This window comes from Microtus ochrogaster, chromosome 16, assembly GCF_000317375.1.
Source record: "Microtus ochrogaster isolate Prairie Vole_2 chromosome 16, MicOch1.0, whole genome shotgun sequence".
Taxonomy (NCBI): domain Eukaryota; kingdom Metazoa; phylum Chordata; class Mammalia; order Rodentia; family Cricetidae; genus Microtus; species Microtus ochrogaster.
In genome coordinates this window covers 44,898,144-44,925,955 of record NC_022018.1, presented here as the reverse complement: position 1 = coordinate 44,925,955, position 27,812 = coordinate 44,898,144, and the positions used below count along the sequence as shown (strand labels likewise).

The 27,812-nt window shown below is 46.6% G+C and overlaps 1 protein-coding gene across 3 annotated transcripts in view; it reads right to left on the bottom strand.

Moving 5' to 3' along the window:
- Gcnt2 (glucosaminyl (N-acetyl) transferase 2 (I blood group)) overlaps positions 1-27,812 on the bottom strand; it is a 97,257-nt gene that overhangs the window by 37,741 nt on the left and 31,704 nt on the right. Inside the window, exon 1 of one of the 3 annotated variants that reach the window (XM_026783112.1) lies at positions 24,239-25,714. The exons of the other annotated variants lie outside the window; for them this stretch is intronic. Coding sequence (XP_026638913.1) covers positions 24,239-25,157 — 919 coding nt within the window. The 5' untranslated portion in view covers positions 25,158-25,714. Of the gene's footprint in view, positions 1-24,238; positions 25,715-27,812 lie in introns of those variants that run through there. 3 annotated transcript variants of the gene reach the window in all.

Below are 27,812 nucleotides of genomic sequence, written 5' to 3'. Positions count from 1 at the left end.
TCCAGGACAGTTGAGGTTACATAGAGAAAGCCTGTCTCAAGCAAACACACCAAAAACAACTAAACAAAACCCTTTTTCTTCCTTTATCATTCACCCACAATTTGGCTCAAGAAAAAAATAATCACAGAGAGGGGTGGGGGACAGACAGACAGAGAAAGACAGGGAGAGAGAGAATGCTATATAAAGGGAACACCCAAATAGACCATTTTGATGGCTTCATTCATTTATACAAAATATAACCTTGGCTGGTCAGTGGCTCACGGCAGAGGGAAAATTAGAGGTTCTAATTTTGCCCCTTCCCTTTGTCCCAAACAGATCTTACAAAGGTAGTGCCGATGGATGCCAAAGTAAAGTGAATTCAAGAATTTATCATCAAGCAGATTGTACTTGGGAGATGGGAGCTGGGTGCAGGAAGAGTGGGAGGCTGGGATGCTGGCATGCGATTTATGGTTGAAAGACTTGGTATAGGGCCACCGCCACCACCACCAAAACCATTTCTGTATTTTACCAAAGTCATACCTCACCAAGCACTTCTGTAGTCTGTGCTAGCACATAGGGCCTGGCTCTGATGAATGGGCTGGGAGGAAGCTGCCATGCCTTTTTCTTGACTAGCCTCAGCAGTAGGTTTGTTTGGCCTGGTCTCTGTGGTAACTGAGCAGGCATTTTTCTTCTATGAAGAACTGGGCTATGGAGAGCTGAGGGATTAACTTCCATCATGGGCATTTATTTCTGCTCTGTTCATGCCACTTGGATATCACTACTAAAAACTGTCCTCCGGTGAACATTTTGTATCCCGCCTCTCTGTGGCTCGGGATAATGTTTATGGTCACAAAAGAGACAGAAGACAACTAACAGCACACAGGGTTAGACCCACACACCGGTAAGGAACCGAGCAATCAGGGAGACTGACACATAGGACCGTCCGCCCTGCAAGGACTGACTTCTCATTAACTTTGAAGAGGCTTTTCTTCCAGGTAACAGAAGCAGAACACGGTTAGAACTCTAGGTGTGATTGTTGGCTGTGGAACCAAGGTGATGCTGATTTATTTATTGACTGACATAAGATCTGCATCCGCAGGGCACAGCATTATCATTCAGCAGTTCCCATCATTCTAAGGGTCACATCAGAGTTTCACTTTCATTGCTCCGTTACTATTATTTCTCTGTTAGGAGCCCTCTGTCTTCCTGCGCTGGTTACTCTGAAAGGCAGAATTAATTTTTGATCGTGGCTACCCTCCTGTGCCACATCACACAGCCTGTACCCAGGCACAGGTTGAATCCTACATGCCCTGGCTCATTCGTGGGCGCTCCAAAAGGAACGGTTTGATTGAGTCCTCGGGACTCCAGCAAGATCACTCCATCCTGTCCTGCATGGAAGGCTTCTGTTGTGTCTGTCCAGCAATTTCTAATTCTTCGGCCCAAAAAGAGGTCAAAAAGCAAACAGAAAATCCTCCAGCAATCAACATAATGAACAGAAGTTGTGGGTAGGCCTTGTGCTTTCCCATGCAGGGGGAAATGAGAGCCTGCAGCTGGGGGAAGCAGGAAGGCTGAGCTGACAATGAGCTGACAGATGCAGTTAGCACCTGGCCGAGGTGTGTGGACATCGGAAGAGGGAGGAGTGGTGGGGAGGGAATGAGAACCTGTATCCCTTCCCTCCCAAAGCAAGCATGTCCCTTGCCATGCTAGCAACTAACACCATACTGAATCAGGGACCTGGTGCTGCCAGCTCTTCTGATGTTCCAAAACATGAGAATAGTCTGACTTTCATCAGAACAGTTCACAGCTTTTAAATTGCTATCAAATAATTAATAGATTTTAAAATCAAAGTACATACACACTCATAAACACACACAGTTGTACTTGGTACTCAGAATGACCTTTTTACCACTTCTCATTTAACATCAAAACTCAGGGGCAGTATTGGTCCCTTTGGAAGCTGGTCTTATTCACTCTTTGTTCACATACCATGGTAACAAACTTTCTTAAAGTCAAGTAGGGATGTGGGAACAACAAACAGAGGCACCCTATTGTGAGCAACAGGTGATGGTTCAAGAAAGAACCAAGTTAAAGTTCAAAATCTCGTGAGGTCATTTAGATTCCAAATAGTCATCACGGTAGAGCTCAGAACCCTTCTTTTTATTTAGGCTCTGTTTCTGTAGCCAACACTGGCTTTGAATTCACTTAGGTAACCCAGGCTGTCCTCAGACTCTCAGCAATCCTCCTGTCTCTGCCTCCTGAAGGCTGAGACTACAATTGTCTGCCACCTCCATGCCTCCTTTCCATGACTGCCTTGTTACTGTGTAAGACTAACATCTCAAGTCTTTACAAAGCGAGGTAAATTCTTAGCTGTGAAAGGACTTGAAGACCAAGAAGCTCGATGTCAGCAAGTCTAGAACAACGCCAGCTGTTCCTCTGAAAAGCAGCACAGTACACAGGCTAAATAGAAATACAAACCAACAGACATACAGTCTGCTCATTTTGTTTGAAAAAGCTGCTTTCCTCTTCGCTAGGAAAACAGCAAACGGCAGATGCTCCAGGGACCCAGGCTTGAAAGATCACAGAGGCTTCAGCGGTGGCCCCAGGGGACCATGATGGCTTCCCAGGACTGTGTGGTAGCCTGGGGCCAGACCACAGGGGTCATGAAAGCAGGGGTGAAGGCAGGCAACGGCCTCCATCACCAAGCTGGGATGCTGAGTCAAGAGTATAAAGAACAAGTCCCTGGGAAAGGTCAGTCTTTTCCCTCTGCCCATCAAAGAGTCCAAAAATAATGGCTTTTTCCTGCGGGCAACCCTCAAGGGTGAGGCTTTGAAGATCAGGCTGCTGTATAAGAAGATTCATAGTAGCCATTAGACTAGGTTCGAGATTTTGTCACCTGCAGGGAGGTGGTAGCTCACGCCTGTAATCCCAGGACTAGGGAGGCAGAGGCAAGTGGTTCTCTGTGAGTTCGAGGTCAGCCTGGTCAACAAGAGCTAGTTCCAGGACAGCTAGGACTGTTACACAGAGAGAACTTGTCTCAAAACAACAATAATCAAAGATTTTGTCACCATTGGAAACTAAAATGGTCACGATGGCCTTGGTGTTAACTACACTTTGACTAAGATCTCCGCTGATCCTGTGCAGACAAGGCTAAGATGACAAGATAGTCATGTCCATGCCATCCTGTGACAGGGGACAGACTTCTGCACTGCTTCCCCTCCTCCCCTTCTGTGTCCAAGAAGCTGATGCTGGTTATAATGACTGTTCCACCTCAACAGTGGCTGCACTGATACCTGGATGACTTCACTGAGACCACTTCTGATGTTATCTCCTAGACCTCTGACCTCTGGAAACTCCACACCATGTTCATCAACTCTCCCTATCAGGAACTCATGGATCATCTTCTGAAAACCTGTACCAGGGTCTCCCTGCATAGGATACAGGACCCACATACAATTTGTTGCTTCTGTTGCTTTTGATCTCCTGTATCCCAGGCTGGTCTTGAACTCACTATGTGGCCCTTTTGCCTATATCTTCTAAAGGCTGGGATTCCAGGCAGAAGCCAACCATGCCTGGGCAAGCACTCTATCACCTGAGCCACATCCCCAGCGACCCTATAGTGTTTTATACAAGAAAAAAAAACCAAGTGAGTTAAGCCTGTTTCTTAAACAACAAAAGTCCCACACTTTTGAAAGCTATCTACTCTGAGTGTTTTGTGTGTGTAGTGCTGAGATTGACTCCAGCACACTAGGGAAACATTTTACTGTTGAGCTGCTCATCAATCCAGCAATGTGTTTGAACTAATCATTTTGTGCTTAAGAGAGTAGGCTTGTGTTGTCTAGAAAACTCACAATCGTGATCCGACTTTTCCTTCAAAAATTCCAGGCAAATATGTTTATCATAATACCTCCTCTGAAAGGGTCAGGTAGTGGCTATTTTAAGCCTGTGCTTAGCTCATTCATTCATTCTCTTGCTGTTGCTCCACACGGCTGCTGTGGCACAAGTGGTACTACATCATCCAGTGACATTTTCCACAATCACTGAAATCGGAAAGCAGCATAACTCTTCAGGAAGCAGTCTGCTCTTTGACGCTGTTCTCAACTGGTTGAAAATCAAACCAGGCTGGCGGTGGTGGCACACAAGTTTGACCCCAGCACTAGGGAGGCAGAGGCAGGTCTGCCGAAAACCAAACCAGGACTGGAGAGATAGCTCAGCAGCTGAGGGGTATTGTTGCAGAAAGAAGATCTGGGCTCTATTCCCAGCATGCACATGGCAGCTCACAACCATAAGCCCAGTTCTAGAGAATCTAATACCCTCGTCTGGTCCCCACAGATATCAGACACACCACACACACGGCGCACAGGCATATGTGTAAACAAAACACTCATACACATAATATAAAAAATTTAAAAAGAATCTTAAAGAGAAAAAAAAAAAAACCGAAGCTAGGCGTGGTGGCACATGCCTTTAGTCCCAGCACTCAAAAGCAGAGGCAGGCAGTTCTCTGAGTATAAGGCTAGCCTGGTCTACATAGTGAGCTCTAAGACAGGGGTACACAGAGAAGCCTCGTCCTGAAAACAAGCAAACCAAACCAAAAAAAAAGGGGGGGGGGGGAGGAGGAGGAGGAGGAAATAGTGGACGATACCAGAACAGGCCAGGGTAAGGCCACAGATGCTCTCAGGCTGATTTCTGTCCTATTTTTTTTTATTCTACCCATCAGACTGAATATTGCCACATACCTGTTGCTGAAATCCATTTTGCCATCTGCATCTTTGTCCAGGAGGAAGGAAGGGGTATGGGAACCTTGGTCATCCTCAAACAAACAGGGACACCCTTTTACCTACCCTGTTTGTCAGGGCGCAGTGCTGGGCTTAGGAAGAGTTTTGACAAGTAACGGACACTCTTAACCTCAACTTCCTCATCTGTAGGATGCAGATAGCAGAAGCTCCAAGGTCGCAGAGATGAAATGGGCCAGTGTGCACAAGAGCACTGGCACACACATAGGGCGACCGAAGAATCAAGAGTGGGCAAGTAGGTTTGGCTAGCTCTAGACATGACAGGGCAGACTGATGCTGTCATTTATGGTGGACGTTCCTGTATGCCTCAGTTTCCTTTCTTCTTCTTCTATAAAATGGAGACATTAAAACACAGCTGGATGGAGATGGAGAGATGGTTCTGTAGTTAAGAACACTAACTGCTCTTCCAGAGAACCCAGATTCTATTCCCAGCACCCACATGGCAACCCACAACTACTGGTAACTCCAGACCCAAGGGATCTAGCACCCTCTTCTGGCATCTACAGGGACCAGCCATGCATGTGGTACCCAGGCACCTATGCGAGCAAACACACATACATATGAATATTAAAAATAAGAGCTCACAGTGTCTTACAGGCTTATTACAAGATTGAACTAGGCAAGTACAGCACAGTGTGGTGGCCCAATTGTGCACCCTGAGAGCATTTGTTGCCCTCAATGTGCCCGAGTTTCTCTATTATTAAATATAATTGAGGCGGTGATATTTTTTGAGACAGGATCTTATGAAGCCTAGGCTGTTCTTGAACTCCTGATCCTCTTGCCTGGTCCCTCCCACCAGCACGTGCTGGGATCACAGGTGGTGTGAGCCTTCATACTCAGCTGTCTTCCAATTAGAAAGAAAAAGTCTAGGAGAACAGCAATGGCATCTGTCTAACAAGCCACCTGTGTCTCCCCTCCCCCGCCATTCCCAACTGCCTCGTTCCTTCTCTCTGCCACACTTTTCTGCTTCCTTAGCAAACCCTGCTGGGTTGTAGTGTTTGTTCCCTTTGCCAGCTGTAAGGCTCCCTAAGCAAAAACCAAACCCAGCAGCGAACAGGAAACCTCAACCCCACGTTTTATAAGTGGCTATTTGGTTCCAGTCAAAGAACAGCCTAAGTAACTATTTGTCTTTTAAAACAACTTTTATCTGATTTCCGATGTCTCCTTTGTGGGGAAGGGGAGAGTTGCAAATTCCCAAGACAAGCCGTGGCACTCCGGGTCCAAATCTTCATGTTCTTGGGTTCCCATCTCACATCAGCTACTTCCAACTGGTTGCCAGACGCACACACGGGGGTTTGGTTAATTGGGTTTGTTGTTTGTTTGCCTTACAGTACTAGTGCTGGGAACAGAATCTCCAACTCCCACAAGCTAAGCATGAAGTCTCCACCAAGCTCCAACCAGACTGGGAGACGAGACATTTTATAACATAGCTGCAGCCAGGAGTCTGTGTCATCATGATCCCATTGTCTGGACGTTCTCAAATAAATGGAAACAAAACAAGGGAGCCATTTACGCCAGCTGCTAAGTTCAATCACCCTATGAAATTTTTAATTCGTTTCTAGCTTACCCAATCCACTCTTTCAATAGAGCCTGACGACATTTGCTTGAATTTGGACACTTTGTTAATTAGGACAGAGTTCTTGGGCAAATCACCAAACTCAGGTATTTCTTCTGCTCCCTTGGAAATTATAGCTGACACAAGCCCACCGGCAAGATATGTCCTGCACCAGTACTAAATTCTCCATCTGCTGCTCCCCCTGGATGAACTGGCATTAGCTTCAAAGTGCTGGTCCCGGAGACATATTCATTTAATTGTTTTAGTCACAATTCCTTTTCTTTTTTTCTTTCTTTTTCCTCTCTCTCTATCGTAAAAATGAGCGCTTACTCCAGCTTCAACATTGCTATATTTGAAGTCACTACTGTTTGAAATGAACTTAACTAATCTATAATCTTGCTTTTCCTAAGACAGTGAAACTGCGTATCCAGCACCATTTGCTTATTCTGTCAGAATGTGTTCTTAAAGGGTCTGGAAGCTTGCCTATCTATACTGACAGGAGTTGCTGAGCTACATGAGAGAGTTGTTCTCAACAGCCATCCGGGTGCTAAGCAGTTATCGCAAGAGACATCCGTGAAGAGAACAGAGATATTAAGAGGTACAGATTCTGGTCTGGCCTGAAACGAAATAACTGAGGATGACCTTGAACTTCTGATCCTCCGGTCTTGACCTGCTGAGACCTCGGATTGCAGCTCTCTGCCACCATACCAGTTTATACAGTACCAGGGATCAGACCCAGGGTGTCTCAAATGTTAGACAAGCACTCCAGCAGCTGGGCTACACCCTCAGTCTCTAATTCTTGATTCTGACATGCCTTGGGGAAAGAAGGGTGAGCGAGAGTAGAGCCAAGGAGTCTCAGGGTGACCAGGTGGCCCTGTTTGTCCAGAACTGAGGGCGTTCCCAGAACGTGCCGTGCTCAGTGCTAAAACCCAGTAAGTCCTAGGCAAACCAGAAAGAGCTGGTGTCCCGTCCTCATCCTGTCTCGTCCCTCGTGCCCGGTCTCTGTCTATGCCTAGATTGAGAATCATTGCAGGAAAGCTATAACTGATTGCAGAACAGTCACTAATTGATCAGAATGAAAGGGAAAGAGAACCTCAAACCACTGGCAAGACTGGGGGAAGAACCACTTGGCAAGGCTGTGTCTACAGCACACAAAAGTCTATGTGACCTTCTTCGCATTTCTTCCAACTAGAGAGGCACGGGGGCCGAACATTCCCAGGATGGGCTCTCAGTAAACCCAGAAGACTGCACCTAAACCAAGCTTACTATGAATTCCCCAGTCCTCTTGCGGACATGAGGTTTTTTGTTTTGTTTTTTGTTTTTTTTGTTTTTTGGTCTTTGTTTTTTTGAGACAGGGTTTCTCTGTAGCTTTGGAGCATGTCCTGAAGCTAGCTCTTGTAGACCAGGCTGGCCTCGAACTCACAGAGATCCGCCTGCCTCTGCCTCCCGAGTGCTGGGATTAAAGGCGTGCGCCACCACCGCCCGGCCGGACATGAGGTTTTAGTCACAAATGATGGGGAAACCTAAAAAGATAATTACCATAAATGATACCATATCTACCCCCCTTTTCCCCACTACATGTGAACTGGAGACTCTGCTATGTTGTGTGGCATGAATTGAAAGGGGGGATGATTTTATGAATGAGAATGTTTATTCTAAGATGATCAGGAAGTGATAAGAGGCTCAAAAACCATTTCAATGGGCAGGACAATCAACAGTCATTTCGTCTCTCTGGCTCATAATTTCCAAATTTGTGCATTAAGTTTGGAATAAAATGTACTCTATGGCTCCCTTTGGCTTGAAATGCCATCACTAGTTACAAAGAGGAGGGCTGCTTTTGTAGGGAAGTTGCAAATGAGACTTGGTTTAGGTTGAGGGGTTGCCAGGCGAAGTCCAAAAGTTGTAAGCTAATAGAAATAAACCAAAAAGGCTGTGAAGTGGGGGAGAGGGCCGCCAGCTCGTGCACCAACTGTGTGGGAGAATAAAACGGGAAAACAGGGAGCGGTCAGCGTTTCCTGGCACTGCAGGGTCTGGGGAAGGCAGTTTCTATGTGGGAACCCCGAGAAGAGCTGCAGTTCGAGGCAGGGGGTCTCCTTTCTACAGAACCCCACGATGGAGATAGAACTCAGACTTGACTACAGTACAGCTCAGTGAAGGGGGAGCTATGCAAGGTTTGGGGCGCAGAAAAAAGATGGTTACTGAGGAGGTCAAACAGGAAGCATCCAGAGAGGGGGCAGGCTGACCTTGGCACGGAGCTAAATCTATTAAGCCAACCTGAGTCTCTGGCCTCCTTGAGAAAAGAACCGTGTTGTACCCTCCCCATCTTCATAGTTAAACTTTGATCTTTTCAGTCTGGCTGTAAGGCTGACCAGTGTGGCTGTTTTACTTTCCTGATCCCCAGGCAAGCTTTATTTATTAAAATACAATTGAAATACCACCACACAAATGTGTTCTTTGATTTGATTTGCATTGGCTGCCTTTTTTTTCCCAAGACAGGGTTTCTCTGGGTGTCCTCGGCTGTCCTGGTACTCACTCTGTAGACCACACTGGCCTCGAACTCACAGAGATCTACTTGCCTCTGCTTTCCAAGTGTTGGGATTAAAGGCGTGCATCACCACAGCCAGCTTAACTGCTCATTTTTGCTTCTTCAATGCAACGTGGCTTACTTAAAAGGTAAGCATGCTGTGTCTACTACTTTCCTGTTGCTGGAACAAAACACCATGATCAAGGCAACTTGTAGAAGGAAGGGTTTATTTGGAGCTTACAATTCCAGAGGGATAAGAATCCTTTTCCATCACAACTGGTGTAGGGAATAAGTAAGTCCTATCGTTTGACGCGGATACAGCCAAGTCAGGGACTAATGCCTCGGCCCCACAGCAGGGTCAAAGCCTTCCCTGGATGAGGCTCAGAGAGATGCCAAAGACTTCCAAAGGTCAGAGCACAAATGTTGATAGTGTGTGCAGAAAATATTCACCTTTCTCTCCTTGGCTATGTTGGGGGACTGTGGAACCCCAGACCCTGAATTTCCAGCAAACAACTTGTTTTTCCTATGCTTGCAGCTGTTCTGAGCAAAACAACTTGTTCTCCTCTGTTTGTAGCTGCTCTGAGCACCAGACCCTCAGGAGTTCCTGATGGCAGGGGAGTGGTTTCTGGTGGGTTTGGCTATCAGTTAAGGATCCCTATATAAGCTGCCCTGGAACACAATAAAGGGAGCATTCTTGGGGAATTCAAGGATGACCCGTGTCTCTGTGTGTTTGTGTGTTTCAATCTCCAGTCCCTTGCCTAGCTCGCAAATAGTCCCATAGGGCAGGCTACAGGCACAGTACCGGAGTACACAGTAGAAGCACGGAGTTTTACAGGATGTTTATGGCCTGAAGACTGCTTCCTTACAGAGACTGTTGCTGCCAAGATTACCTAAACCTGCCTCCTAATCCAGCTGTGTGGAATAACCCTACCTCCTTGTTTAGCTTGATTAATTACCCTGTCTTTTTGTTTGGCTGTATATAATAACCCCACATCCCTGTTCAACTGAATATAATAAACAGACCGAGTTTCCGGGGTGCTGGGGCTTCTCTCTCAGAGTCCAGACTACCCACGTGACTCAATAAGCTGGGACAACTTACAGAAAGTCTTAGATGCGACAAACGTCTTTGCCAGAGCTATGCCTTGACGGATGTGTGTCCAGAGAATTAGATGATTTTGAAGGGGCACACAGGCCAGAGATCATCTGGATGGGTGAGAAGGCAGTCAGCTTATGAGGACTGAAGGGCCTGAGGTAAGGGTGGTAATTATGAGAACCCAGGACTCACTAGATATCCTTCACGGGGCTGCACAGAACGTGCCGTTAGATGGGAGGAAGGGGACAGCGAGTCCTGGCCAGGGAAGTTGGCTACCGGGAATAATGGTGGTGGTGTGGGGGGGAGGCAGATGAAAGGGAGAATCTGCCAAGTAAGAATGAGTAGGAGATTGGAAACAGGCATCCCAAAAGCCAAGAGAAATACAGGGGAGGGGCAGGTGAACTATGCACGGTTTTAGGTATGTGCTGCCAATGTCAAGATCACCGAGATAGAAATAAGAAACAGTCAGGTGAAAAGGGGGAACCCAGAACAGAAATAAGGAATGTGTTCACCCAAAGCCTCAATTTCCTTCATTCCAGTTTCCCTGAGAACGCTTGTGCTAAACTCAGCTGGTATCCCAGAGTCATTTCAAACACTGGCGACCAAGAATACACAAAGGACAAAATTATCCATTTCAGGAAAAGTTTCCCAAGGAGGGATTAGCAAAGCCATGAACTCCGACCCATTTGGCAGCGTGACAGCCCTGTCATGATCTTGAAGTTGGAGCTGGAAGATTTACAACAAATTTTTAATTCAAAGACAGCTAGCTTCCGTCTTTCTCTTTGGTAGATTGATTTCAACTTCTTAAATTTTACCTTATGTATATGGGTGTTTTTCCCGAGGTATGTCTGTGCATCATCTGCCTGCCTGGTGCCAAGGAGTCTAGAAGAGGACCTGGGATCCCCTGGAGTCACAAACAGAAGCCTCCGTGTAGGTACTGGGAACAGAACCTCAGTTCTCAGAGAGCGGGCAGCGCTCTTAGCTGCTGAGCCATCTCTCCCTAGCATTTTTATCCCATCTTCTTAAGTAGAAACACCTTCTAGAAAATAAACAGCAGCAGCAACCACACAATGCTAGAAGAACGAGTCTGTGTATTGCATTGTGGACAATGGGCAGAACACTGAATTGCACGGAAAAAAGAGAATGAATTTTCCCTGGCTTTGGTAATTGCTAGCTACTCTATACAGTCAGCGAGTGGAATCATCGTGGCAGTTTATATATCCTCACAGGGGTCAGGAGCCAAGTCGGTTTTACTGGAAAACAGTGGTGTTGTTAACACTCAATCCCTTTGGGGAAAATCCCTTGGGAATGTGTCATACTAAGATGGCATGCAGGCCTTCCATCATTCCAACACAGACAATTTCCCCTTTAATCTTGTTTCTCCTAATGAGCAACAGATGGGGAAGCTGGCTAGCGCTGGGGCTCTTATGCCACAGATGTACACTGCGCTTTAACATTAATCAGCCTCGGGACCATACCACTGCAGTGGTAAGCAGAGTCCTTGCCTCTCTCTGGACCCCCAGACTCATGGGGGGCAATGGAGGCCAAGCTGGGATGATGATTCCCACCGCTTAAATTTATGTAAAATCTGGGCGTGGGCTATAATGCTAGCACTTGGGGGACTGAGAAAAGCGGAACATGAGTTTGAGGCTGGCCTGGATTATTACAAAATGAAGACTCAAATACAAGGAAATAAATCTACGTAAGTGTCTACACATGCTGTAGGGTTTCCTCAGGATTGAAACTTCTCTCCAGGAGAGAGGAGGGAGATTTCGAGTCTTATGACATCCATAAGAAACTTACAGAGCTTTTTGGTTTTCCTCTCTGTATCCCTGGCTATCCTGGAATTTGATCTTTTAGACCAGGCTCGCCTTGAACTCAGAGATACACCAGCCTCTGCCTCCTCCAAGTGCTGAGATTAAAGACAAGTGCCACCACCACTGGGTAAAACTTACAGAACTCTAAAGGCCCCTCCAAGATGCTACAGAAACAGTAAATGGTTGATATAGGAGAGGGTCTTCAGACGTGGGGTCTCTGGAGTTGTACAGGACATCCAGGGACATGTTTTTAGGATTGCTTGATGCAGCTCCTATGTTCCTATAAGCAGTCTCCTGCATGTAGCCCCTGACCCACACACACTTCTGCTTGACTGGTGTGAAACTACACCAGTTACGTTCGATGCTCTACTTGCTACGCGCTATGGGAACTAGGCTGAGAATTTAAAAACACACAGAGAGGGATAGACAGACAGGGCCACGGGACATCCTTGAGACAAGAATGCCCACTTTATTGTGCTCAGGGGCAACTTATATAGGGCTCTGGCCATGTCCCAGTTCTCGGGACCTTTTAGCTGCAGACTCATCAGAACCCATGCCCCTGCCATCAGGGTCTCGTGCTCAGAGCAGCTGCAGGCTGCTCAGAGCAGCTGCAGAGGAAAATAAGTTGTTTACAAGAAATTCAGGGTCTGGTGGTCCTCAGTCCCCAAAAGAGTAGAATCCTTTCTCCTCCCAGGAGCAAATTGGCCAATCGTCAGGAAAAGCCAAAAAGCAAACAGCATCCAGTCGAGTGTATGTAAATGGTATGAATGTAAGCCACCACTGTACTAAGCGTTGCTAGTGTGTGTCTCAGTGGCTGTGGTCTACCTAAGGGAAAGCCGGGCATGAACAGTTGCTAGCTAGGAACATTCGAGACAGTAGTGGCAGACTGACAGCCGAAGTGTGGGAGCCCAGAGCAAGCATGAGAAGAGGAGGCTTTCCAGGCAGTGCTGGGGCCCACAAGGTAGCCGACAGACCTGACATGTACAAGAGATTGAAGCCCAGTTCGAGGAAGCGCTAGAAACTCCCCAATCCAGGTGGCAGTGAGCATCATGGACCCAGCAAAGAGGCTGGGATGTCACGCTGTAGCAGATGAATGCGTATGTTTCTAAGGAAAGAAGTGACCATATGACCAGGAATAGTTTTATTGAGGTCATCTGTCACTGGAGGATAGGCCAAAGTGACTTGGAGAGGGGATACGGCCTAGCAGATAAAGGCACTTGTCCCACTAGACGGATGAGGTAAGTTTGATGTCCAGAACCCACAAAGGAAAAGGAAGATAGAATTGACCGTAAGTTGTTCTCAGACCTCCACAACACTTGGACTTGTGGCATGCATACACCCACCCACAAGAAAAGTGAAATTCAAATCATTTTTGGAATGAAGTCAGCCTTAGAAGACATATCATTTTAAGAGAGGTTCACAGGATGATTGACAGCAGGGATAGGGAGGCAGCTGGGGTACTGGTGGTTGGGGCGCTGGGGGCTAGAAGCAGTTTACTGGATACCTGTACCTAGTGTTCAGCCTAGCATCTCCCTCAACTCTGGATGCTTTTGCCGCTACTCCCTGGGGCGGGACCTGTTCGTATTTATCACCCTACAGAATTTGCACAAGAGCCAATAGCGTTCATGCTGTGCCCGCTTTGCCTTCACCGCAGTTCTTGCTCTTAACCCCTCTGTGATGGAGGAAGGCCATTGGTTAATTAAATAAAGAAGCTGCTTGCCCTGATAGGTTAAAACATAGGTGGGAGGAGTAAACAGAACAGAACGCTGGGAGGAAGAGGAAGTGAGGTGAGACTCGACAGCTCTCCTCTCGGGGGCAGACGCCTCAGAGAGACACGATGCTCCACTCTTGCGGGCAGAGGCGAGAGCTCTGCTCTCTGAGGCACACGCGATGAAGCTCCGACCCAGGATGGACGTAGGCTAGAATCTTCCCGGTAAGCGCACCTTGGGGTGCTACACACAGATGATTAGAAATGGGCTAAATTAATATGTGAGAATTAGCCTAGAAGAGAATGGGCCAAGCAGTGCTTAAAAGAATACAGTGTCCGTGTAATTATTTCAGGTAAAGCTACCCGGAGGCGGCCGGGGTGTTGGGGACACAGCCCCGCCGCTCCTATTACAACACCTCTGCCCCAGCCAGTTCTCCTATCACAGACAGGATCTCTGTGGCTCCTATTCTCTCTGCCTGTGACTTCCTTCCCAGAGTGTGCATGGCCGACTCTCATGGAGATGCAGACGGTATGTCATCTCTGCCAAGAGGATTTTGTAACCTACCTGACCTGAAGAAGTTCCTTTCGTGTAGCATAGCATTAACCTCATTCTCTAATTCTCTTGTTTAGCTTCAAACACTTTATCCTCTTCCTGTCTCTTCTGAAACACTCATTTTATAAGGTAGGGGCCTTACTTGTCAAACACATGACTAAACTCCAGGTCGGCACCCAGTTCCCTACACATCTATTGACAGAATCACCACTCTGCAGATGAAACCATGTTCTCCATTGCACACCCCTAGTCCAAAAGTTTAAAATCTGAAGTACTCTAAATATTGGCAGCACAAGTGGAGAATTCCAGCATGGAAATCTGTGCACCAGATTATTAAAAATACCATGTGAAATTTTATATACATACCTTATGGCTATGTATATAAACCATAGGTGAATTTCATATTTGGACTTGAGTCCCACTTTTAAGATTCTACATTATGTTTGTTAAAGGATTTAAAATTTTCTAAAATCTGACACACGTCTGCATCCAGACACTTCAGGTGTGGGATACACATCGTGAACTACAGTTACCACAAACCATGACACATCAGCCCTGTTCAAAGCGCTGGTCTAAATGATTAAAGCCTCATCGTGTGTTTGACAGACAGAGAAAGTGGGATGGAAAAGCTGCGTAGCCTATCCGAGGTCACACATCTTGTACATAGAAGAGCCCAGATTCAAACCTGAGGCTAGAGGGCGTGTGCTTTTAGCACATGGAATAAACCTGCTAAGCAAACATCACAGATGGCAGATGGCATGGCTGGAGCTGGAAGAGCGGGGACTCTGTCCTGGTACTCTCTATCTCAGAAGCCTGCGTCCCAGACAAAGCCAAATCTCCATAGGTGAGGGTGAGAGGCAGTGAGAGAGATCCCAGTCTACAGGGGTGGAATTCCGGCACCTGCAGAGGGAGGGGCATCAGTTTATCTATGAGTGTGGATAACACACCAGATGTGTGTGCGCTCCTGTGCGTTCAGTGTTTGGAGCACACTATGTCTGATACTCATAGGCCAGAGGACATCTTCCTATTGTGCCCACCAATAGGATTCCTGGGAAGATTCAACAGAGCCGATGCTCAGTCGGTGTGCATTTCCTTCCCCTTTCTGGGCTCTCTCACACGAAAAAGCCAAGATATCCGAGAAAATGGACCATTAGGAGAGGAGGAAAGGGGGAAATGCTTGTAGGCCCAATTATATAACCACTCCACAGTTTAATAAATATGAATTTACCCTTTTATTGTCTGGACTCTTGGAGTTGCTATAATAACTAAATGAAGGATTAATAAAACTAGAATTAATTTAAAATGAGTATATAATGTGTTAGTTTGCTTTTTCCTGTTTATTATACGGTTCTGTTTGTTCTTCCTTCTTACCAGGAGTACTTAATATTTGTATTCAGATAAGTTATTTACTTCTTTTTTTAAATTTTTTTTTTCGGCAGCATAGAAAGAAATGAGTGTCACTGGGATATTTCATAGACATGTATCATTTTGTGTGTGTGTGTGTGTGTGTCTATTTCCAGGGTCAAACCCAGGGCCTTGAGCATCCTCAGCAAGACCTCCACCTTGTACCACCTGCCCCAGGCCAATACAGTCGGGCCTTTTCACTCCTTCCCCTGTCATACATTATCATGTTAAGCTCCTCATCCGTACACTGGGCACAGCAGGCCTCCTCCCATGGGATCACCATCAGCACTGAAGGAGATCAAGCAGAAGAAATCCTCTTGCAATCTAAGCGTGTCCACACACAATGAAGTCACACTGTGATGCCAAGGTTTCTATGGCTTCTGGGAGGAGCATTATCCCCTGTGCAGGCTAACTCCAGTTAAACTGTGTGTGTGTGTGTATGTGTGTGTGAAAATGTACAGGTATGTATGTTTTGTATTTAGGAATATGTATATGTATGTATGTATGTATATATATATATATTTTATTTAGGAAGCTTATAAAGTAGGTTTCCATATGGCTTTTTCAAACATTCTTAGTGTTAGTTACAGCTCCTCCTACCTCCTCCACCTCTGCCCTAACTTCCCCACCCCTCTCTCTACTTAAGCTTCCCTCCCCATTTAGGTTGCCAAATAAGAAACCCAGTGTAGGGCTGGAGAGATGGCTCAGCGGTTAAGAGCACTGCCTGCTCTTCCAAAGGTCCTGAGTTCAATTCCCGGCAACCACATGGTGGCTCACAACCATCTGGAATGAGGGCTGGTGCCCTCTTCTGGCCTGCAGACATACACACAGACAGAATATTGTATACATAATAAATAAATAAATAAATAAATAAATAAAAAAAGAAACCCAGTGTATGGGCTACATCCTTCCAGCTGTTGTCAGGGGTATGCTGGAGACCCTCAGAGTAACACAAGTAATTGTCTTTGCTCTCAGTTGCCTACTGAGCTTATTGGTAAGACTCTTGCTAAAGGCATACTTTAGTCACAGGATGTGGAGAGTCAATGGGACCTACCTTCCTTCTTCCTTCTTTCCTTCTTTCCTTCTTTCCTTCTTTCCTTCTTTCCTTCTTTCCTTCCTTCCTTCCTTCCTTCCTTCCTTCCTTCCTTCCTTCCTTCCTTCCTTCCTTCCTTTTGTCATAGTATTAGAAGCTGCTGTGGAGGCTGCTGGGAAGTGGGAGGGATTCATCAAGTCTCATCCAGCTGGGATCCCTGTGAGCTACAATAATGACTAGCATGGTAAGATACACCCATGGATATAATATTGGCGGAAATGTTAAGGAGGAAACCAACCATTTTCTGGTTGGATTGAAGAGCCATTCCACAGGAAGAAACACACCTGGGACTGTAAATCTGGCTAAGAACCCATCGTGGGGAGCTCACAGGCCCAAGGGGTGAACCCACTGCTATTATTTTGCTAAACTGACATAGCATCAAACCAGTCTCTGAATATACACTCTCTTATAGATGAGTATGGCTTTCAGGACTCATGAGAGACGTTTCTTTGTGCAGTGGATTGCGGCTACTGACAAAACTTACAGCTGGTTAAGTTGTAGACGAAGGGAATAAATGCCTGTGGGGTGCTCTGCCGCAATGAGACATCTATATCATCCGCCCACCTACCTGAGCTCAGGAACTATTGTAGAAGGAAGAGTGGAAAATTATAAGAGTCAGAGGGTGGGGGTAGATGGACTTCAAAGGAACAGTGCCCCTGGGACATGACAGCTACACTCATGAACTGATAGCCCCTATGCCTGACTGAACAAGACCAGAACAAGGTCAAGCCAATCACTTTCCAGCATGGATCAGGGTAGGGGCTCACCTGACCCCATCCTTCACAGAGGAGTTATTGATACGTGATGATTATTTGGGAGCTAGAGAGTCAATTTTTTTTTTTTAAAGATGTGGCTCATGATAAGTTGACCATGTTCTAGTAGATCAACCCCAATGGCAAGCATTTGGGAAGCACAGATTGGACACTGTAAGTTACTAAAAAAAAAAAAAAAAAAAAAAAAAAAAAAAAAGTCATGCAATTAGAAGCAGGTAGGGAGGTAAGGAGTGGCCCTGGGAGGAGTTTTAGTGGAGGGGTGGAGGTAATTATGATCGAAATACATTGTTGTATGCATGTATGAAATTCTCAAAGAAATAATTTAAATCATATATATTAAAAATAAATATTTTCTGCAGGAAAACGATATGGTGAAGAGGTCACTCACTACTTTCCCATGAAGATAAATTTCCAAGCTATAATTTCCCAGGTGGTTAAAGGCACATAGGGGGTTCCCCTCTAACACCAAGTGAGGACAAGATGAACAGCTCTCGGGTGTAGGACAGGAAGACAGATGTGTGCCTCTGTCTGTCCTCACCCTGCCACAATGACATTTGGAACAGGGGCTGGTCCTTTGCCTTTAGTTTCAGGGCAGGAAAGCAACCCAGGAAAGATACGTCAGCACTTTGCAGGCCTGGCTTTGATGGAAATGTGGACCAAGCAGTACCGATGTGAGGGCCTCCCTCCTTGATCTGTTCTAGAGCTGCCAGGAAACCATCTTCCCTTTCTCCCAGGAAAGCCAGTCACCCAAACCAAGTAAAGTTGGAGCTATTTCTGGCCTGTTTGGCATTGTACGGAGAAAATCTGCCCAAGAGAAGCTAAGTTAGAGCAAGACGGAGACAGGGAAACCAAACTCATCCACGTTGCCCAAGGACATGTCTGGTTCTAGGCACTAAAGTCACAGGCCCTGCCCCACCCCACCCCCACTACTCGGATTTGGACAAATAGGGATGGCTGGTCTCCTCTGGATAGAGGGCTTTGTAAGGAAGACACCGAACACTTTGTTTCACCCTCAATTTGGAGGCCAGATCTCTGGGATTTGTTTAAGCTTCTTCGAGCTGAGTGCCTGTCACTGGCAACCTAAAATGTGAGTGCACTTTCCCAAAGAATGTGTCACAGTTAAAAATGGCAAAAATAAATCAAAGGAGGAAATAAGTTATTTTTAGAATTTAAAATGCGAGGAGGAAATGGGATCATGTGGTCTCTTCTAAGGTGGAGACCATTTTGTTTGACAAAGAAGCACTGAAAATAAATACATATACAAACGCGCAGAAAACGGAAAAGAAGCCAATGAAAACATTGTTAGGGACGGAAACAATCATGGCAGAGAAAGGTCAGCTTGCTCATGAGCAAGGACTCCCAAGAACAAACAAGGCTGTTGTGGGGGGTGGGAAGGGGGGCAGAAAGGCAGAAGCCAAAGCAGCTTCACCTTTTCTTTAGAATTTGGCCTGCCCTAAAGAGAGAAAAGATAACTTAGCTATCCCAGCAGGCTGTGGAAAAGCTGGGCCAGCCAACACTTCCATAGATAGGGATCCATTTCACACACACCCCCTCCAAATACTACTACATGGCCACACAGAGCTACGTGGCTTCTAGAGCTCTGTCTTGGGCAGGCAAACAAAAATATGTCAGAACAAGAAGAGCTAGGGAAAAAAGAGCCCTTTTTCAAGGTGGCTTCCAGCAGTGAGAACGGGGCAAGTGCTGGGTGTCAAGGCAGTAAGTGCCTCAGCACCTGAGGCTGCTAGTGTGGGAGCAAGCTGGGGTCCCACTGGGCCTTCTCTGAGAATGCTGCTCAGAGAGCCACTTCAGAAGGACAGGCATGCTCCCTGGCTTCCTGGAGGCCTGAGATTGGGACTCCCTTGGACCTTTTCGTGATCTTCCCAGTTACCTGACCTTTTCTCTCTTTCTCTCCCTTCCTCCCAATAATCTTCTCCTCCCTCAGCTCTTTCACCTCCTCCTCCACCCACTTCTTCCCAGCCCCCACCCGCCTCAGGAGCCTCTCCTTTGCTTTTTCTTCTCCTCCCCCTTTCAGACCCCCCCTATTCTCTTCTGCCCCTCCTTTCCATCACCCTCCCTCTTCTCTTCCCTTCTTCTCCCTTTCCCCCTCCTCCTCTTCTGTCCCTCTCTCCATCCCTCCCCTCCTGTCCTCCTTCCTCCTCCCACCTCCATTCTTTACTCAAGGCCTTGCTTGCCAGGCAAGGGTCCCACCACCAAGCTGCAGCCCCAGCTCTCTTACCTTAAAGTAGCATTGCAATTTTATCCCCCGTTCTTTCACTTTTCTCATTCTGACTCATGCTGTTCTTCCCTGCCTTAGACCATTTTTCTTCACGTCTTTTAGAGAGTTGGAAAGAACGCATCACCATCCTGGGATGTTCTCATTGTCTTCAGAGAGCTTATTCTGGTACTTGTGGTTTCCTTTTCTCATACTTCTTTTGTACAGGAATTAATCTACATATTTCGTTTTTGTATAACCCTGAGTTCCTCAAATTTTTAAGAGGGTGAGTTCACAGACTATAGATAACTTCCAGTCACACTTTTTTTTTGTTTGTCTTTTGTTTTGTTTTGACTTTTGTTTTTCTGTGCTAGGGATGGACCCCAGAGGACGGCACAGGCTAGACAAGTGCCACACCACTAAGCCACATCCCCACCCAGACACCACTTCTACTGCCATAACAAAAACTGAGAAACAAGCCAGTCTCCCCATAGAAAGACAACTCAAGAAAAAAGGAAGAGCCGTGTGATGTCACGTGACACGGAGCTGCCTCTGAGAGTAGCCTTTCTTCTCAGCCTTTTAAATAATTCATACTTCGTCTTCTGACACCATATCAGATACAGCTCAGCCTCCCACTCATCTTTCTCTTGGGAACGTTTTGGGGAAGTGAATCCATTTGGGCAGCCTCTTCCTAACACTACTGCTTACACTCTGAAGTCTTCAGGAGAGAAGCGGGTGATGGCTCTGAAGGAAGAAATAACACTGTTTGTACATGCACATCAAGGGCTGGCACTGGACAACCTTTCTCTTCGGAAGGTGACAATGCTGAATGCGGAGTTAATATGATTAAAAGCTACCTGGGAGTAGAGAATCGCACACACGCCCCAAACTGTAAACCACCAAGATGGCTCCACAGTCAAATGCCAGAGCTAGCCAAGCACCATTCGACTTTTACATTGGTTTGAAGACTGGAGCGTACTATTAGCGGTGTGTGATCGAATTCACTAGTAATTTGGGAATACCACACCTAACAAACAGGATTCCCTTTCTCTGTAAATCACACCACTCCCAACTGTCCGAGAAAGAAAGAAGGCAGAACCCTAGGAAGTGACCTATTACCCTGAAGCGTATCTCATGCAGAATTGGGGTGGACAGGCCACTGGCATGGGCTTCCCTGGCCTCCTCCATGGGGAGCTGCTCAGCTGAGGAGCTGTCTCCCTCAGCTCCTGCAGAGAATGGAGCACTGTCCATGAAGCTAACAGGCAGTGTGAGCCCCTAGGCTCCAAGCTCGGCCACCCAGATTACTCCAGATGCCATATTCCGGGCACTGTGTCTTCTGCAGGGATGAGTGGACTCTTTCTGGCTGAACCTCTTATTTGGTACCTGGAGATGGGTGAACTTGCACACTTTATTCACGGTTATACTTTGCTGTGAGAAGGCAGAAGCTAGCAAGCCACACTACAGACTTCCAGCCACAAAGGTTTTCTCTCCTGGACTAAATTAGTCTATTTTGAAAATGGGTGTAGCACGATTAATTAAAACCCAGAGACTGATATAGGGGTTCAACCTGAAGATGAGAAAAGCAAAACAGTCAGTCACTGGCTCTTATCTCTACCTCAGTCCGAAATGGTGACCCTGCCTCCAGGAATCCTCAGAATGAGACCGTGTGTGAGAGCTGTCTCCTCCCTTCTTATATTCCTCTCTAGGGCTGGGATTAAAGGTGTGCACCAATACTACCCAGTTTCTATGGCAAACTGGAATGGCTACTGGGATTAAAGGTGTGTGACACCACTGCCTGGTCTATAAAGCTAACCAGGGGGGGCTGTTTTACCCTCTGATCTTCTGGCAAGCTTTATGTAATAAAATAAAAATGAAATATCACTATCTGATATTTGATCACTCCACTAAGATGGACTCTTGTTACGATGCCCAGATTAGACTCAAATTTCTAGGCTCAAGGGAGTCTCTTCCTCCTCTGGCATCCACACACTAGGATAGCAGGTAGATGTCACCTTCCTGGTGACACTGGTCATTCTTTACCTCTCCTTTTGTCTATTGACTGGCAGGAAAGAGGAAGGAGGCTGAGGGAGAAAGGAAGTTCTTCTGTTCTCGATTTTTTTGGGGGGGGGGATACTGATTTGGCATGGGTCAAACTGTTCACCCCTTGCTGAAATAGAGATATTTCACAAAAATCAAAACTCAATTTCATAGCTGCCTCCCTCTGTCCCTCCCTTCGTCACTCCATCCCTGGTTTCTGAGGCAGGACCCTGATGTCAAAGCTGGCTGTCTTTGAACTCACATCCTTCTGGTCCTCTCCTGAGCACTGAGAGTACAGGTACGTACTGCCATGCCTAGCCATCTCTTTCTATTTTACAAAAAGTGACAAGCCCTACTTTGTCAGAGTCACATAATGACCTTATCTCACTCAGTACCGTACCCAGAGTGCACATGGCCACACTCCAATTCTCATGAATTTTAGGAGAATACTGGAAATAGAAAAGGGATAAATATTTAAATATGGAAATCAGCTTCTAAGTGGTTAATGTCCCCAAATGACACACCAATAATGGAAACGACAGATCAAGGGTGAAAAGATGACAGGGTGCGCTGAACCCAAGCTAGGTGGCTCTGGCAGTCACCCTGGGATTCAGAGACCACACCCCCTGGTATTTTCCAGAACACGGGTATGTTTATTACCCAGCCAGCCCGGCCCTGCTGCCCAGAGAGCTTACCAGCATTCCCAACTTGGCACACCCCCAGTGGCAGAACAATGATTGCTTTTCTCTCCCCGGCTAGTGCTGTCTAGTCCATTAGCAATCCGTTTGCCTTTTCCACTGAGTCCAGGGCGTGCTGCTGCCTTCCAGAGAAACGCTACCATGTTTTATATACGTTTCCAGGATCATGATTCAGGGCTAGTGAGATGGCTCAGCAGATTAAGGCACCTGCTGCCACGATTGACTAAAGTTTGAGCCCCAGAACCCTCATGGAGGAAGGAGGAAGCCAACTCTCCAAAGCCATCCTCACTATTGAACTTAGGGCGTCACAGTACGTACCCTAAGAAGTCAGAGACCTAGTGATGCCCTGATTCCCCTCTTCCCACTGTGGCCGCAGTAGATAAATCTCTTTTTGCCTTTTCCTGTTAATATGGCTGTGCTAATTGGCTTGCTGAGGACAAGTCATTAAACTTGGTTTCTTGGGATATAGAATATGGCCCTCTGACATCCGCATCTGTGCCGTGACATTCTCTGCCACCGACACACAAAATAAATAAAACTAATCAAAACAACTTATCTTGTCCATTATCAAAGGCAAAAACATTTTGCTGAGAAAGAAGGGGCTGTGTCTTGGGAATCTCATTATTTGTATGAAGTGAAAATGTAAGGTTTTCCTTTTTTAAAATAAAATTTATTTCTTAATTTACCTGTATGTAAGCGTGTCTGTGGTGCAAGTACCTGCATGTGAGCGCAGGTGGCTGTGGAGGCCAGAGTCAGATCTCGGGAGCCGGAGTTACAGATGGTTGCTGGGACATCCTATGTGGGTGCTGGGAATGAACTGAACTCTGGTTCTCTGGATGAGCAAGCAGTATGTGCTCTCAAGGGCTAAGTCATCTCTCCAGCCCCGTACTTGTGTGCATACATCCAAATATCTCGCAGCCTTTTGCATCTTCCAGTCTGCTAGGGCCCCACACACAGTAAAGCCCCATGTTTCCCCATTTGTTTACGCATCCCTTGCTAACTTACACTGTTTCATCTGACACAAACTTACTGAATGTTTACCACGGGATCTAATCGTTGGGGATAGAGCAATCAAACAGAGACAGAAAATGACCTCAACTTCATGGAGCTCCCATAGGAAAGACCAGGAGCAAATTCAGGCAGATCACTATCCATGATCATTATACATAGTGACCCCTTAAAGGGAAAACTGGGCAGTGTGCTGGCGCATGGCTGTGCGTGGAGAAAGGGGACATAGGTGACCAGAGTAGCCCTCCTCGGAGAGTTGTGGTCTGGAGGGTGAGAAAGAAGCTGTGTGGTTCCAGGGGAAGGCAGGAGGGTGGCTCAGGCAAAGATCTTGGGCTAAGAGAAAGTCTGATGAATCTGTGGAGAAGAAAAACTTCTAGTACAAACTAAACACAGTACTAAGAGGTAACTGGCAGACGTAAGCTGCCAGCGTCACAGGGCAAGGCATTGATTGGGAATGATCCCACAGAGAGCACCACGGGCACTCCTAAAGGACCAGGGCGAGGGCTCTACATTGCAGTGTACATCCCTAATTCCTCTTTCTTTCTTCCTTTCTTTCTTCCTTCCTTTCTCCTTTTTTTTTTTTTTTAAAGAGGCAGATACTTCAAAAGTCCTTTAAACACAGTCAACCCTCAGCATCCCTAGGGGATTGGTTCCAGGGCTCCTTGGGGTGATGAAAGCCTGTGGATATAAGTCCTTTACATCAAATGGTGCCACATTTTCATATGCCCTATGCACACACAACCTCCTGTATATTGATTGGCATGCTCTCCGCATGACTTCTAACCCCTAACTCAGTGGCAACGCCATATGGCCATTGTTAAATTGCATTGTTTAAGGACTCATAAGAAGGAAGTTTACATGAACTCAAGACAGACACATTCTTTTTTTTTTTTTCCATGAAGATTTTCCATCCAAAATAGTTTGACCCCTGAAATGCAGCCTAAGGTGACCTGCAGGCATTCCTATGCATGCAACACGGACTCTCACATACCTGGAATCCTATTGAGCGTCACCCAGAAATGCTCGTCGGGACTGAAAGTGTCTTTGGACCAATGGAGCAAATCAACTGCCCGGGGGTCATGGAGAACAAAGTTGGCAAACTCTCTTGATAGAGCGACATAGGCAGAGCCAAAGTAAATGGTGAGGTTGTGGGGAGGTGGAGGCTTCAGTGCAGTGGTTCTGATCACATAGGAAAGCTCTTTGCTCAGGTGTTCCCGGTGGACATACTTGGTCCTTCCTATTGCGTGTGCTGGAGGCAGCACCCCTGGGGTGAGATTCTGCCCCTTAAGCCCTTTCAGGTACTGAACTATTTCCTTGTTGGTTTTTAAGGGGAAGTCCTGCCCACAGGTGTTGATGGCATATTTCCAGGGGACCTCGGAGGTGGACAGATCTTTGATGCAGTTCAGGTCTGCCTGGAGCCGGGATATTCCACCATAGACCACGGGCTCCATCTTAGAAGCCATAAAGGCGTTTGGGAAACAACTCACCAACTGTTCCACTGCACCTTTGAATTCAGGGGTTGCCTTTTCGTCCACATGGATACAGTAGATATTTTGAGGCATGAAGATAGCCCTGAAGAGCCTTGCAAAGGTGTCAAAATTGTGATGAATGACCATGACATAGGCCAAAGGAAACTCGACTTCTTCCTGAGATAAAGGGGCTGTGATATAGTGGCTTTGGGTCACATAGTCCGTGCAAGAAGGCTTCTCATGGATCATTAGTTTGTTTCTCCACGGGAAAGGGGTTTTCCCGTTGATAAAGGATGTGCACACCTGAGACAGCATCACGGAGTCCGAGACGTTCAGCTTCTGGTAGCTTTGATGTCCCCCAAAACTTAGCACGTACAGCACGATAAAAACGATGACAGTAGTCACAGAGACTACGAAGAGGTAACGCAGGGACAGAGGCATGCCTTCGAGAGGGGCGAGATGTCAGAGCTCCCGTCAAGCTCCGCCAATCCCTTCCCAGACTTACTTTTTCCTGGGAGCTCTCACTGTGGTACATGCTCCAGTCACCGTGAATTCCTGCCGTTTCATCTTCCCGAGCTCAGCGGCTGGCTCCCGCCTCAAGCTGATATTAGAATCTGATCCCGCCTCTCTCAAACCTCCTTTGTCTAAAATCCAGCAGCAGGTTGCCAGAGCCCAGCCTTTTCCTCCTCTTCTTTGGGCCTCCCCGTTTGCATCTGCGGGCTGTTTTACTGGCGCTGCTACCTTTTTTTCAATTCTATTTCCTCAGGGGGTTTCTCCTAGTCCTTCCTCCTCCTGTTACAATCAGCACAGCAAAAGCCAAAGTTGAAGGGATGAGCTGGGCTAGGCGGCTTCCTGCCCTCCTCTACTGCCTCTCTCGCCTGCTCTTTTGCCTACTCTCCGGGGTGTGCCAGCTTAAGAACCCAGGGGATCTAATACAGCCACCGTTCCGTGAGCTGCAGTTTCGGGAGAGTCCGCTCAAATGACACGATCTGAAATAAAAGCACACCTCCTCCAGCCCCGCTCCATTGTAATGTTTTCTAGCCCCACCCCACCAGTTTCCAAAACAAGAGCTCCCAGGGGGAGGAGTTCCGGTCCTAGGGGATTTGACACGGCAGAGATGTGTGTGTGTGGGGGGGGGGGGGGCGCGACTTTGACATGAACCCCTCTCCTTTTACTCAGGCATCTGCTCTGGTGTTACAGAATGTTGGGGTCTAGTGAGCAGGTGGTAAGCTATACTCTCTCATTTGGATGAAACCTGAAGGCTTCGCAGAACGGGAGCTCCTGGCTAAAAACAACGTTATGGATTTACATCTAAAGAGCGTTAAGGGCTTAACGATCTCCATTCTTGGACTTTTCCATGACTTTATATTAAAAAAAAACAACAAAACAAAACAAGGTCTCAAGCAAGCCAGACTGGCCTGGGACTCACTAGGTAGCAGGGACTAGCTTTGAACTCCTGATCCTCCTGACTCTAGCTCCCAAGTGCTGACTTTCACCCATACCCAACTTTGCACGACACACTTTAGAGGCAGTTTTAAGCATCCTCTAGGCTGCCAACTGCCTTTCCATTTTCCTTCTCTATGTGTCTGCACTTCACAAGTCGGAGTCTTTGCCCTGTGCGTTGACTCCCAGTGGAAAAAGAGCTTCTGTGCCAGCCTGTGAAGAAAGAGAGCCCTTCAGTTCTCAGTGTCCCTCTGCAGAGTCTCCTGGTAGACTAGACCAGCCAGAGGATCCCTTCATACAAGGACTCGAGATTCAAAGTACCCAGACTCCAGCCCAATGGCATGCCCTGTCCTGAGATGGAGTTTCACTCTTCCAGCTTTGATTATTTACATGTTTTGTTTTTCTGCTTGCAGATTATTTTTCTTCCCCCTTACTACCCTCTTTCTGCACCTGCCTCAAACAAATGTTCTAAGGAGCCCTCCCCTGGGTCTTTAGGTCAGCAGCAAAAGAAAATGCAGCCTTTTCAGAAAGCCGCTCCCATTTCTTCCAGTGTCTTCTCTGGTCCGTGGCAAAGGACAGTTCAATCTCCAGCTTCATCCCCTTTCCCAAAATAACCCTGTTAAATATTAGGTTATTTCGTCTGCTGTGTCTAAACAGCAGAGTATAATTTTGGCATCAGTAATTTCGTTTTGGTGAAGCCTTGTGGCTTAGAATGAATACTGAAACCGCTGCAGCCTGACAAAGTATACAGATACATAACTAGGGTAAGTAAATCTGTTCTCATTACCCTCTCCAACTGGCCAATAACATGGAAGTTCAGATTTACACAGACTGAAGAGATAAACATTAATGGCATTACTATATTAAGAAGTACAGATACTGACCAAAATAAGAAGTCTCATAATGCTTCTGAATCTAATCCAGTACCACACCAGTGGGGCTGTTCATATATTTAAAAATACAGCTGTTGTTCCTCTTTTGTCTTCTCTTGGACCAATTCCCCATTTTTGGATCCTGAACTAAAAGACCTTGTAGGAGAATGTTTGACAAACCTGGTTATTGTATTAGAGGGTGCTAGTTGCCTGTTTCTTTTCCTTCTGAACAGGCTGCAGTCAGTATGTTTATCCAGAATGGACACTGTGAGCTTTTGGCTGTTGAGCAGGGAAGTCTCAGCCTTCCTACCTACCTTTTCCTAGAGTCAAGAACAAAGTTGATACAAAGTTGCAGGCTTAGCAACCATGCCCTTGGTCCTCTCTTTGAGAGCAATTACTCACGAACTAGTCAATTAATCAGGCTAGACATGCCTGCCCTTCCCTGGGGCCACCTTAAAGACATTCTCTCTGTTGCAGACAGAACCCTTTATGTGGGGAACACTATCCAACAAGTCTTTTTGAGGGCTGGGTATGGAGCTCAGTGGTACAGCATCGGTCCAGTACTCATAAGGCCCTGGGTTCAATTCCTAGTACAACGAGGAGAGCGCGCACACACACACGCGCGCACACACACACACACTCACACACACATACACACACACACAGAGAGAGAGAGAGAGAGAGACAGAGAGAGAGAGAGAGAGAGAGAGAGAGAGAGACTAAGCTATATAGAACACGTCTCCAAAATATACAGAATATTGTTTATCTGAAACAAAAGAAG